We start from the raw sequence: 11,670 nt of genomic DNA, 5'->3' as shown, positions 1-11,670 counted from the left end.
CAAAAAAAAAAAAAAAAGGAATTTTGAAAGTAAAGCCTGGCTGGGCGCAGTAGCTCACTCCTGTAATCCCAGCACTTTGGGAGGCTGAGATGGGCAGATCACCTGAGGTTCAGGAGTTCAAGACCAGCCTGGCCAATGTGGTGAAACCCTGTCTCCTAAAAATACAAAAATTAGCTGGGTATGGTGGTGCGCACCTGTAATCCCAGATACTTGGGAGGCTGAGGCAGGAGAATCACTTGAACCCAGGAGGCGAAGGTTGCAGTGAGCCGAGATCCTGCCATTGCACTCTAGCACTCAAGACCAAAACTCCATCTCAAAAAAAAAAAGTAAAGCCTAATGAAGTTTAGAAATCCATTTTTAACTGTTGCTTCTTGTGACGTGTCACTGTGTCACTGGTGCTGCCCTGTGCCAGCTCGAGGAAGAGATGAGCCATCCAGGGGTCCTCAGAGTTCACATAGGCTAAGTGCAGTTCTACACAGAGGGACACGGTCTGGAGCCCCATCAGGAGTTTACACCGCCCAGAGCTGGTAACCCCACCCCACGCAAAAAGCTTCCACTGCCAAATTTTGATTCCTCAAATTGTGTTAGGTTGGTGCAAAAGTCATTGCAGTTTTTGTCATTAATATTTGCCTGCACCTTGTCTAATGTTTAATCCATGTTTATCCAGCACTGTATTGATTACTGGTCTGAGTGAGGTGACAGGGCAGCGGGAGCCTTAGAGCATGGATGGTGCCATGGGGCTTCGGGGACTGCTGTTGTGCGTGTACCTGGTGTCTCTCCTCGTCCTGCAGGCCATGCCTGCCCTGGGCTCAGCTACAGGCAGGTCCAAGAGCAGCGAGGTATGTGGCTAAACCCACAGGGCAGAAATAGGCAGCTGAACCTGGATGAGGCCCCGGGCGGGACACAAGACCCCCACTCCAAGGGCCAGGGCCACCCCACCACCTCCACCACTTCTGAGTGGAGAGGTGACCTCCCAGCAGCACCGAGGAGGTGAGGCTAAGGGGCAGAGGACACAGGCTACATTCCACTCCTACCCTTGAACTGAGGCTGCAGTCTCCTGAGTTTTCCTCTCACACTTGACCCTGATTTTGTTTTGCAGAAGCGACAGGCTGTGGACACCGTGAGTAAGAGTCCTGGCAAAGGGGTCTGTGACGGAGCCCTTTTTACATGCTTGCTTTTCCCAACCCCTCAGGGGTGGACCCCTCTGTCAGGGCCATAGGCAAGGGGTACTCTCCAGGGTCCTAGAAATGGGGACTTGTTCCCATCTCACCTCATGCTCCACAGCACAGTCTCAGCCAGAGAGCAGGGGTCTTCCTGGGAGGTCTGATCTGTTCTTCTGGCATCTGGGCACCATGCACTGGAGCTGAGTGCCAAGCCCCCATACCACAGGAAGCACCTCACCAACAGAGGCTCTGTCTCGGTCCACAGCTCCTTCATGTCTCACTTTAGGCTGTCGATGGCGTGTTCATCCGGAGTTTGAAAGTCAACTGCAAAGTCACCTCTCGCTTTGCCCACTATGTTGTCACCAGCCAAGTGGTCAACACTGCCAATGAAGCCAGGGAAGTGGCCTTCGACGTGGAAATCCCCAAGACAGCCTTCATCAGTGACTTTGCCATGTGCGTGCCTGCCCAACTCCCGTGCCCTCTCCCAGGGATGCCGCTTACTAGTCCCAGCCTAAGAACAAGGATCGGAGTGGCCAGATAGCGCAGAGCATCTCCTCATTCTAGAAGGGCCACAGACCACCCCTGGCTCTGAGAGGAGGAAGAAGCCCTTTAGGTCTGTGTTTGGCTCCCATCTTGGAGGCAAACTGGGGCCCATACAGCATGTTTCAGGCTAGAACCCAAGGAGCCAAGGTCAGCGTCTGAGGCTTCTTGCTGGCCTCTGACCTGGGTTGCTCACCTCATTGCCCATGGACCCCTGAGCTCCACCATGGGCAGTGGAAGGCCAGTCAGGAGGTGTCCTTATCCAAGGGCTCACATGGACAGGCCCTCTCAGGACCTGTATGGTCAGGAGGCTCATCTTTCCTGAGGGTGTCCTCCCCTCTCTGCAGTACGGCAGATGGAAACGCATTTATTGGAGACATAAAGGACAAGGTGACTGCGTGGAAGCAGTACCGGAAAGCAGCTATCTCAGGAGAGAATGCCGGCCTTGTCAGGTGAGTTCTGGGCCCTGCTGGTCTCATCTCTAGGGTTGCCCTCCCCAGCCAGGACAGAGCTGACAGCTGCAAGGTGGCTTTGGTGGAGAACAGCCCAGGATGATGGAAGGGTGAGCAAACAGCTCAAACCCAGATGCCAGCACAGTGCACTGAACAGGCTGCTGTGCAGTTGCCCTTTTCCCAGATCTGCCACTGGAAGAAGTGGGCCCCCCATCTTAGGCCCTGACCCTGACCAGCCAGCTGACACATTTGTGAGGTCCAAGGAAACCTGGGAGCAGCACTCATCTAAGAGAAATAAATTCTGAGGGCCACATGTTAAGTGACAAGGACTCACATGTCATTTACCCTCTGTCTGTCTGCTGTTGCCTGTGGTGGCACATCCAGGGCCTCGGGGAGAACTATGGAGCAATTCACCATCCACCTCACCGTCAATCCCCAGAGCAAGGTCACGTTTCAGCTGACCTATGAGGAAGTGCTGAAGAGAAAGCTTAAGCAGTATGAAATTGTCATCAAAGTCAAGCCTAAGCAGCTGGTGCATCATTTTGAGGTAGATCACAGGTCCCAGGGCAGGGCTCCTGCCCCTCTCTCTGTCATCATGGCTCCCAACACTGGTTGAGCACCCACCATGTGTCACCCAGGCCTGAGAATACAGGAACAGGAATTAACTCCTCAGGGTGAACTCTGATGTGCTCTTCTTGGGCAGGGAACTCCCTGAACTCTCTAACTTCCTCTTTATCTCTGAGCTTCGGTTTGCTCATCTGCTAAATGGGGGATTACTGTGGGTCCCAGGACCACCACAGGGATCACAAGAAGTACTGAATGTCCAGGTAATTTTGTAAACCAGAGGCGCAGCCTGAGGGCCTGGAATTATTGCTGGCACCTAAGTAGTGGCTAAGTTGAGGGATGCAGGCATGTACACCTTCATTTGGTCAATATCTTTGGAGTGCCTACTGAGTACCAGGCCCTGTGATCAGGGCTGGGTGGGTGCTGCACACAGTAGGTGGCCAGGACACATGTTGGCTCTTGGCTGAGACTTGGTGAGTAGGAGTCCTGGTAGAGAATTTGCTTCGGTGTGGTGTGAGCCCATAATCCCAGCTACGAGGGAGGCTGAGGCAGGAGGATGGCTTGAGCCCAGGAGTTTGAGGCCAGCCTGGGCAACAAAGCAAGATCCCATCTTAAAAAAAAAAAAAAAAAGAATTTGCTTCAATGGTGCAGATCGATGTGGACATCTTCGAGCCCCAGGGGATCAGCAAGCTGGATGCCCAGGCCTCTTTCCTGCCCAAGGAACTGGCAGCCCAAACTATCAAGAAGTCCTTCTCAGGAAAAAAGGTACATGGGATGGCAAAGGGGTGGTGGTGGGCCATTTGGGGACTTCTCAGCCTGCCCACCCCTTATGGAATGTCCAGCCTTAGCCGAGAAACCAGGCAGGGGCTGTGGTCTGCCCTCAGGATGAGAGAGGCTGGTGTCATGTGATTGGTGCCTAGGAGAACTCAGCAATCCTGGTTCTCAGGGCAATTTAGCAAAATCCTGCATGCTGAGGTGGGGAAGGAGCCAGCTCCAGCTCCACCACACACTGGCTGTATGGTCCAGGGTGAGTCGCTGTCTTGCTTGGGCCTCAGTGCCCTCTTTGCCTGCCTCACGCCCATGGGAGAGCATTCGGGGAAACATCCAGCACATAAGTAAACCTCATATGCTGGTGTGGTTAGGACTCCAAGCTTCAGGTTTCTTGGAAAACGTAAGTTTGGAAAGACCTTTGGCCTACCGAACGACTTGTCGCTTGCCACCATTTGCAGGAATCCCAGAAGCCCCGGCTCGCCCCCACCCCAGGTTCCTGGAGGAGTGTGTTGTATGGATGGGCAGTGCCCTGCTTCCTGACTTGCCCCTAACCCGAGCCGGGAACAAACCCTTTAGTTCCCACTTATGTAGAGCCTGCACCACAGCTCATTTAAAAGAAGTGCTTCTTACAGTTTAGAGAGGCTTCCTTTTAAACAAAATATGACACCTCAGAGTGTTAGCAAACATGCTTGCTTTCTGTGGGGGAACAAAGGGATGGGTTCTTTTCTTCCCAAGAATTTTTCAAGGTTCTATTTTATCTTCCTTCCTTTCTCTCCTCTTCTTCCACCTCCTCCTCCTCCTCTCCTCCTCCTCTTCTTCTTCTTCTTCTTCTTCTTTGCTGCTGCTGTTTCTCTTCTTCTTCTTCTTCTTCTTCTTGTAGTCTTCTTCACTGCTGCTTCTCTTCTTCCTCTTCTTCTTCTTCTCTGCTGCTGCTTCTTCCTTTTGCTTCTGCTTCTTTTTGATGAGCTTATCTTACTTTTATAACAAACAAAAATTTCTTTATAGAAAAATGTATGAAGTCCAGGAATATAGAAAGTATTGAAAAAACCCTCACCAGCTTCCCCAAGCACATCACCAACTCCAACCAGACCTCAGCTTCCATCCTGGACCCTTCCTTCCAGTCTCTGTTCTTTGTCAACCTGGGCAGCTTTTATTTCCCAGCACAGTATTGTAGTGTTGACAGATGAGTTGACAGATGTCAACAGTTTGAGTTGACAGATGTCTCCCATGCTATCACATTACTGTTATTTTGTTCTTATTTATATACCCAAAGTGATGATGTCCATTGTAGAAAACCCCAATGATTCAGAAGAGTATAAGCAAGGGAATGGGTCAGCTCTCCCACCACCTACAGGTGTGTGCTCTCAACAGCTAAGTGAGTGAGTGGCCCACCAAACTCGTTTCTGTGCCCGTGCAAACACACACACACACACACACCCCTTCTTATGTTGTCTTTGCAAACATCCTGTTTGTGGTTACACAAACCAGTAATGGCTCAGACTCTTGACGATTCCAGGGTCACGTGCTGTTCCGTCCCACTGTGAGCCAGCAGCAGTCCTGCCCCACATGCTCTACATCCTTACTGAACGGGCATTTCAAGGTGACCTATGATGTCAGTCGAGACAAGATCTGTGACCTCCTGGTAAGCCCTGAGCTTCTGGTTGAGCACCTAGAGGATGGGCAAGGGGTGCTGTGAGAGTGGCCTCACTTGTTCTTCTCTATTTCAGGTGGCCAATAACCACTTTGCCCACTTCTTCGCCCCCCAAAACCTGACAAACATGAACAAGAATGTGGTTTTTGTGATTGACATCAGTGGCTCCATGAGAGGCCAGAAAGTGAAGCAGGTAGGCTGCAGCTTGAAACAGCGCACCCAGCAGAAGCTTCCGCAGCCCCTTTGCTCACCGCATGCCAGTTTTGCTGCCAGAGTCTGGTTTGGGATTTATCCTCCTGGTCAGAGGCAGGGTGATTTAACAGGAAATCCCAGTGGTTAGCATCTCCAGAATCAGCATCACTTCCTCACTGTGCAGTCGTGAGAAAATGCATTCACCTCTCCTCAATGGCGAAAAATGGGACTGACAATGGTGTCCACAGGGTCATGGAGTTACCCCCTGGGGAAGTGCTTAGAAGAGGAAACCTGTGCACTACAAGTGCTGGGGGTAATTATGGTGGTCCGTAGGGAGGCATCTTATAGCAGGGAATAGCTCTCCACCCACAGGGTTTGGAGTGCTCTCTCCATGGTGCAGTAGACATGGCTGGACAAGGAGTATTCTAGAAGCACAACCCCTGGGGTCCTTTCTCTTTATCCTGCCCCTCCAGAACTCCTGATCATTTCTTTCCCCATCCTGGGTTCCTTTGCCTTCTCCACCCCCCCTCATCCACCCCAAGGCCCGGCAGGATGCTCCTGTCTCGGGGTCACCTGGTTGTCCTATCTCCTCCTGCTTGTCCACTCTGTGGATCTCTGAAACGGGTATTGGAGTTGATGGAAGGTGCTGTCCTGGGACAACCCTGGGGCCCTGTCCGTCTACTGACTGTTCTGTCCTTGCAGACCAAGGAGGCACTCCTTAAAATTCTGGGGGACATGCAGCCAGGGGACTACTTTGATCTGGTTCTTTTTGGGTCTCGAGTGCAATCATGGAAGGGCTCACTGGTGCAAGCATCTGAGGCCAACCTACAAGCGGCTAAAGACTTTGTGCGGCGCTTTTCCCTGGATGAGGGTAAGGGTGGGGGTCTCAGGCCACCTTGATGTCACCTCTGTCCCTTCAGAATGAGGGCATACACTGGTCTGCTTTCTCTTCTTTGCAGCCACAAACCTGAATGGAGGTTTGCTCCAGGGAATTGAGATCTTGAACCAAGTTCAGGAAAGCCTCCCAGAACTCAGCAACCATGCCTCAATTCTCATCATGTTGACAGACGGCGATCCCACAGAGGGTAAGCACCTTGGGGGCTGCCTTGGGAGGTGGTGATCTTGTCACCTGAGACATGCAAGCTGAAGTTGGAAACCCAACCATTGGAGATGCCATCAGGGGGTAGAAAGGCTCAGAGCAAAGTCAAGCACTGGTCTAAAAACACAATTCAGACCACAAAGTCTGTGGGAGCTCCATGGTGTACTTCTGTTCTGTGAGTTGAGAAATTGGAGATGTTTCTAAGTGACACAGGTCTGTACGAGTCCCTGGAGGATGGGCAGGATTCCACGCTTCTGTTTACGGTTTAATGAACTATTTATTTATTGCCTACTGTGTGCTAAGCTTGGGGCTAGGGACTAAAATACCAAGGGAACAAGACATATCTCTGCCCTCAAAGAGCCCAGGACCTACTCGGGGAGGGAGATCCAGGAGTAGATACTGAGGGCCCTGAAAGAACAGGGTGCTTGGGGCTGTGGAACCATAGACAAGGGACACTTGACCCTGGGGGATGTCTGGGAGGGCCTCCTGGAGGAGGTGACTCCTGAGCTCAGTCTAGAAAGAGGAGAGAGTGTCAGGAAGGAATCCTAGGCAGAAGGGGCAGCTTAAGTCATAAAAGGGGTGTGTGCACTGGCATAGCCTGCCCGGGAACTGTGGGCCTGTGCAGAACGGGGTGAAACAAGGGTGGGAAGGTCAGCAGGGTCTCGCAGGCCGTGGCAAAGGAGCCATGGCAGGGTTTCGAGCAGAATCAGACCTGCTGCTGATGGACCTACCTAGATGGGCGGGGCCTGTGAGGAGCTGTTGGTAGCTGCTGCAGTCTCCCAGGAGAGCAAGGAGGAGGTGCTGTCTCAGGACGCCCGGGAGACTGGAGATGCTCTGAGATGGAAGCCTTGAGCCCCAGGGAGTGTTCCCCAGAGCCCCCTCATGCCCCACATGCCTGTGGGCCAGCATCCCATCACTACCCAGGTGTGTGGCTGCAGGGGTGACCGACCGTTCCCAAATCCTCAAGAACGTCCGCAACGCCATCCGGGGCAGGTTCCCGCTCTACAACCTGGGTTTCGGCCACAATGTGGACTTTAACTTTCTGGAGGTCATGTCCATGGAGAACAACGGACGGGCCCAGAGAATCTACGAGGACCGTGATGCCACCCAGCAGCTGCAGGTCTCCCCTCACAACCCCCTGTACCTCCAATGGCATGCCATAGGGACCCCAGCCCTGGTGGCCATTTGCCCATCAGCCTAGATGAGCAGATAAAGTTCTGGCATAGAGGTCAAATCAGCTGCATGGGCCAGGCGTGGTGGCTCAAGCCTGTAATCCCAGCACTTTGGGAGGCCGAGGTGGGTGGATCAGGAGTTCGAGACCAGCCTGGCCAACATGGTGAAACCTCGTCTCTACTAAAAATACAAAAATTAGCCGGGTGTGTTGGTGCGTGCCTGTAATCTCAGCTACTTGAGAGGCTGAGGCAGGAGAATCAGTTGAGCCCAGGAGGTGGAGGTTGCAATGAGCTGAGATTATGCCACTGCACTCCAGCCTGGGCAACACAGTGAGACTCTGTCTCAAAAAAAAAAAAAAAAAAATCAGCAGCATGACCTCGAGCCAGCTACTTGACCTCTCGGACCCTCAGATTTCTTCTCTAACTTGGGAATTCCCAACACTCCACTTTGTGGGCAGGGTTCCCATCAGGGGCCCAGGATGCTCAGCTCTAAGGCAGCAACCTCTATCCCTGCAGGGTTTCTACAGCCAGGTAGCCAAACCCCTGCTGGTGGATGTGGATTTGCAGTACCCCCAGGATGCTGTCTTGGCCCTGACCCAGAACCGCCATAAACAGTACTACGAAGGCTCAGAGATTGTGGTGGCCGGGCGCATTGCTGACAACAAACAGAGCAGCTTCAAGGCGGATGTGCGGGCCCATGGGGTAAATGGTGGGCCATGGAGGGTGGAGAGGCCAGGCAGCACCCTAGAGGCTCCAAACCCACACTGTTCCCCATTCCTGCCAACCCCCAGAGGCCTCTCTTTCCCCAGAGTAGTGCCCTCACCCCCATCATGCCACATACACCCCAGGCCTGAACATCCCTCCACACAGGCATCCTGGGGGCTGGATTGGCTGGAATGGGGCCAATATGGCCTTGATCCGTTGCAGTCCCTTGGCCCCCAGTGACCAATTGTTATTTTTCGCATCATTCATCCCAAGGTGCAAAAGAACAAGAAACCAACCTCTCCCTTCTCATTTGATAACCATTTCCTGAACACCTACTGTGTGCCAGGTTTTGTGCCATGGTGCAGTGCATGTGTGTATGTGCACCTGTGTGTGGTGGGGACAGGTATGTGAGACCTGGACCCTGCCCTCCAGAACACAGACAATGCCCTACAGTGTGGTCGAAGGTTCAGAAACTCAGGCTTTGAGTAAGGAGAGTTGAGCTGGACCCTGGTGCCACCCTGACCAACTGGGCATCCTTGGGCAAGGGGTCCAGTTCTCTAGGCCTCAGTTTCCTTTTCTGTACCATACTGCACCAGAGCATTGTGTGGAGCAAATGGAATAATCCATATAATACCCGTAGGCAGCAGCTGGTGCATAGGATGCCCTTGGGAAGTGGTGCCACAGTTAATGTAGCTGGATGGAGGAGGCACATTTGTGTGCCGTGGCAAGTTGAATGGTGCAGCCTGCCTAGAACTTGGTGGGCATTTGGAGTGGGTCATAGTGGAAACAGCTGGGTGCTTATTGGCCTCCCCCAGAGAAACTCCACAAGGCAGGGCCTAGTTCTCCCATTCCATGGGATCCCTAGGATCCGGGCCAAGCCTGGCTCGCAGAGGGTGCTTGGCAAGAATGAACGAATAGGATGAGGTGAACAGGCTCAGGAAAGCAGGTGATGCTGAGGACGAAGCTGCAGAGACCAGATGAAATGGGCCCCTCAGAGCCCTGAGCACTAGCCAGGGGCCATGCTCATCATGGTGCACTGCCCCTCTCTGTACCTCAACTCTCAGGAGGGACAAGAATTCAGTACAACCTGCCTAGTGGATGAGGAGGAGATGAAGAAACTGCTCCGAGAGCGTGGCCACATGCTGGAGAACCACGTCGAGCGCCTCTGGGCCTACCTCACCATCCAGGAGCTGCTGGCCAAGCGGTAGGGCCCCTGCAGCTGCCCCAGGTGGGCACTGCCGACCCAGAGTCCCCTCACCCTTTGCAGGTGAGCAGAGGAGGGGTGGTTCTCGGGCAGGTAGGTCAGATTTACTTTCTTCTTCTGCTTGGCTCACTGAGTTAATATCAACCAGTCAGTCAACAGTCCGGGTGGGCCCACCAGGGCACAAGGCAGCCTGCTATTTACCCTCAGTCAGCACAGGGAGGCTCAGGGAGGTTAGACCTCTTGACCCGGATCTCACAGCTGTTCACTTCTCTGCATATCTCTGAGGCATACCCCTCAACCCCACCAAATCTCCAAGTGATCTCTGTAAGAAATCATTAAACCTGGAGGCCCCTGAAGACGTAGCTACTACACAGGATACCATGGGGGCTTAATACATATGTGTCGAATGAATGAATGAATGATTGAGTGAATGGATAGGTGAAAGGATGAGGGCCGTGCAAGTCAGGGCTTGGAGCCAGCCTCTGTCTTGAATGCAGGATGAAGGTGGACGGGGAGGAGAGGGCCAACCTGTCATCCCAGGCCCTGCGGATGTCGCTGGACTATGGGTTTGTGACCCCGCTGACCTCCATGAGCATCAGGGGCATGGCGGATCAGGACGGCCTGAAGCCCATCATCGACAAGCCCTCAGAGGGTATAGGCTGCAGGGGGCTGCAGAGGGGGAGGCCGTGGGCCAAAAACCTCTGGGGCTTTAATTCTTTTCTCTTTCCCTCCCTTCCAGATTCTCCACCTTTGGGTGAGTTTTAAATTGCATTAGTTTCAGCTCTGGGCTTCGGTGGCTGGGCAGGTGGCAGGTGCTCTGGCCCCAGGCACGCAGCTCCCTATCCTTCTTCCCCGACTCCACTCCTTCCCGTTCTTCCGTCCCCTGAGCCACCCTTCTCCACATCACCGCGAACTCCCTGGTACGCTTTGTGAGCTTTTGTGCAGGCTGAACCCCCAGCAGCCTCCACCGGTCCCCTCTTGGTGTGAGCGTATGTCTGTGAGAAGGCAGGACCCCAGGGGAGGGCTGAGACCCCTAGAGGGAGGGCTAGGTCCAGGCCTGTTGTGAACAGAGCTGCATGCCTTTCGTGTGGGGCGCCGTGGGTGACACTGCCTTCAATAATATGTCTTTGTCTTCTACAGAGATGCTGGGACCCAGGAGGAGTAAGTGGCAGCCATCCTGGCCATTCACATCTCTCCACCTCCTTGATTATTACCCAGTTGGCTTTCTTCCTCCGTTCTAGCTGTCTTCACTGCCTGTCACTGGGAATCCTTAGGACAGACCCTGGAACAGCCTGGCCTCCCCAACCTGAGGTCCCTGTGGGAGGAGACAGAGAGGGGGCCAGTTAAACATGCCAGGCCAAGCTTCTGTTCCCATGTCCCGAGAGCCAATCAAGGGCATGTGATGTTGAGTGGACATCCCTGCTTGGTGGCCTCAGGCTAACCCCACCAATGACGAAAGAGTCATCAGAGGGATCAGCAGCTCCAGGGAAGGCCTGGCTGCCCCGCTTCTAAATGCCACTCCCCTTCCCATCAGCGTTCGTGCTGTCAGCCTTGCAGCCTTCTCCTACTCGTTCCAGCTCCAGTACCCAGCAGCTGCCAGACCGAGTGACCGGTGGTGAGTCCTTGGAAGGGTCTGAGGGACACACTTGTTTGGGACCCACCCTGCCTGGCTCTCTCTCTCTCTCTCTCTCTCTCTCTCTCTCTCTGTCTGTCTCTCTCTCTTTCTGGGACCTGCCTAGCTGAACCCCAGCCCCTGGCCAGCCCCATCTGCCCGATGTCCAATCTAACGAATTCCATGCTGTGCCCCCAGTGGACACGGACCCTCACTTCATCATCCACGTGCCCCAGAAAGAGGATGCCCTGTGCTTCAACATCAACGAGGAGCCTGGTGTGATCCTGAGCCTGGTACAGGACCCCAACACAGGTATGGCGGGCATCACGCCTCTGCCAGACAGGGCCAGGGCTCCTCTGCCCTCAACATTCAGCCACAAACAGGACTGTGGCCAAGGCCTCCACTGCCCTCTGCCTGGGCACCATCTACCTGGCTGGGCTGTGCCTGCTGCCTTCCCACCCCATCCTCCTGGCTGCATCTGCACAGGGCCAGTTTCATGGGCATGTGACTGGGGTAGGCACACGGGGACTTTTTTTTTTTTTTTT

The 11,670-nt window shown here is 53.8% G+C and overlaps 1 protein-coding gene across 4 annotated transcripts in view; it reads left to right on the top strand.

The window, feature by feature from the left end:
- Positions 1–692: 692 nt before the first annotated feature.
- The window catches only part of ITIH1 (inter-alpha-trypsin inhibitor heavy chain 1), a 14,545-nt gene continuing 3,567 nt past the window's right edge, over positions 693–11,670 (top strand). Inside the window, exons 1-18 of one of the 4 annotated variants that reach the window (XM_011986198.1) lie at positions 693–839; positions 1,100–1,120; positions 1,450–1,616; positions 2,051–2,155; positions 2,540–2,702; positions 3,371–3,484; positions 5,007–5,132; positions 5,218–5,334; positions 6,036–6,204; positions 6,293–6,418; positions 7,371–7,552; positions 8,121–8,306; positions 9,374–9,513; positions 10,011–10,165; positions 10,253–10,267; positions 10,654–10,674; positions 11,048–11,128; positions 11,324–11,437. In XM_011986198.1, the coding sequence (XP_011841588.1) occupies positions 723–839; positions 1,100–1,120; positions 1,450–1,616; positions 2,051–2,155; positions 2,540–2,702; positions 3,371–3,484; positions 5,007–5,132; positions 5,218–5,334; positions 6,036–6,204; positions 6,293–6,418; positions 7,371–7,552; positions 8,121–8,306; positions 9,374–9,513; positions 10,011–10,165; positions 10,253–10,267; positions 10,654–10,674; positions 11,048–11,128; positions 11,324–11,437 (2,119 nt within the window). In that variant the 5' untranslated portion in view covers positions 693–722. Of the gene's footprint in view, positions 840–1,099; positions 1,121–1,449; positions 1,777–2,050; positions 2,156–2,539; positions 2,703–3,019; positions 3,193–3,370; positions 3,485–5,006; positions 5,133–5,217; positions 5,335–6,035; positions 6,205–6,292; positions 6,419–7,370; positions 7,553–8,120; positions 8,307–9,373; positions 9,514–10,010; positions 10,166–10,252; positions 10,268–10,653; positions 10,675–11,047; positions 11,129–11,323; positions 11,438–11,670 lie in introns of those variants that run through there. The other 3 variants (XM_011986199.1, XM_011986200.1, XM_011986202.1) reach the window with 3 other exon arrangements.

The sequence above is a fragment of the Mandrillus leucophaeus genome, unplaced genomic scaffold (genome assembly GCF_000951045.1).
Source record: "Mandrillus leucophaeus isolate KB7577 unplaced genomic scaffold, Mleu.le_1.0 Scaffold296, whole genome shotgun sequence".
Lineage (NCBI taxonomy): Eukaryota > Metazoa > Chordata > Mammalia > Primates > Cercopithecidae > Mandrillus > Mandrillus leucophaeus.
This window is presented reverse-complemented; position numbering and strand designations above follow the sequence as displayed.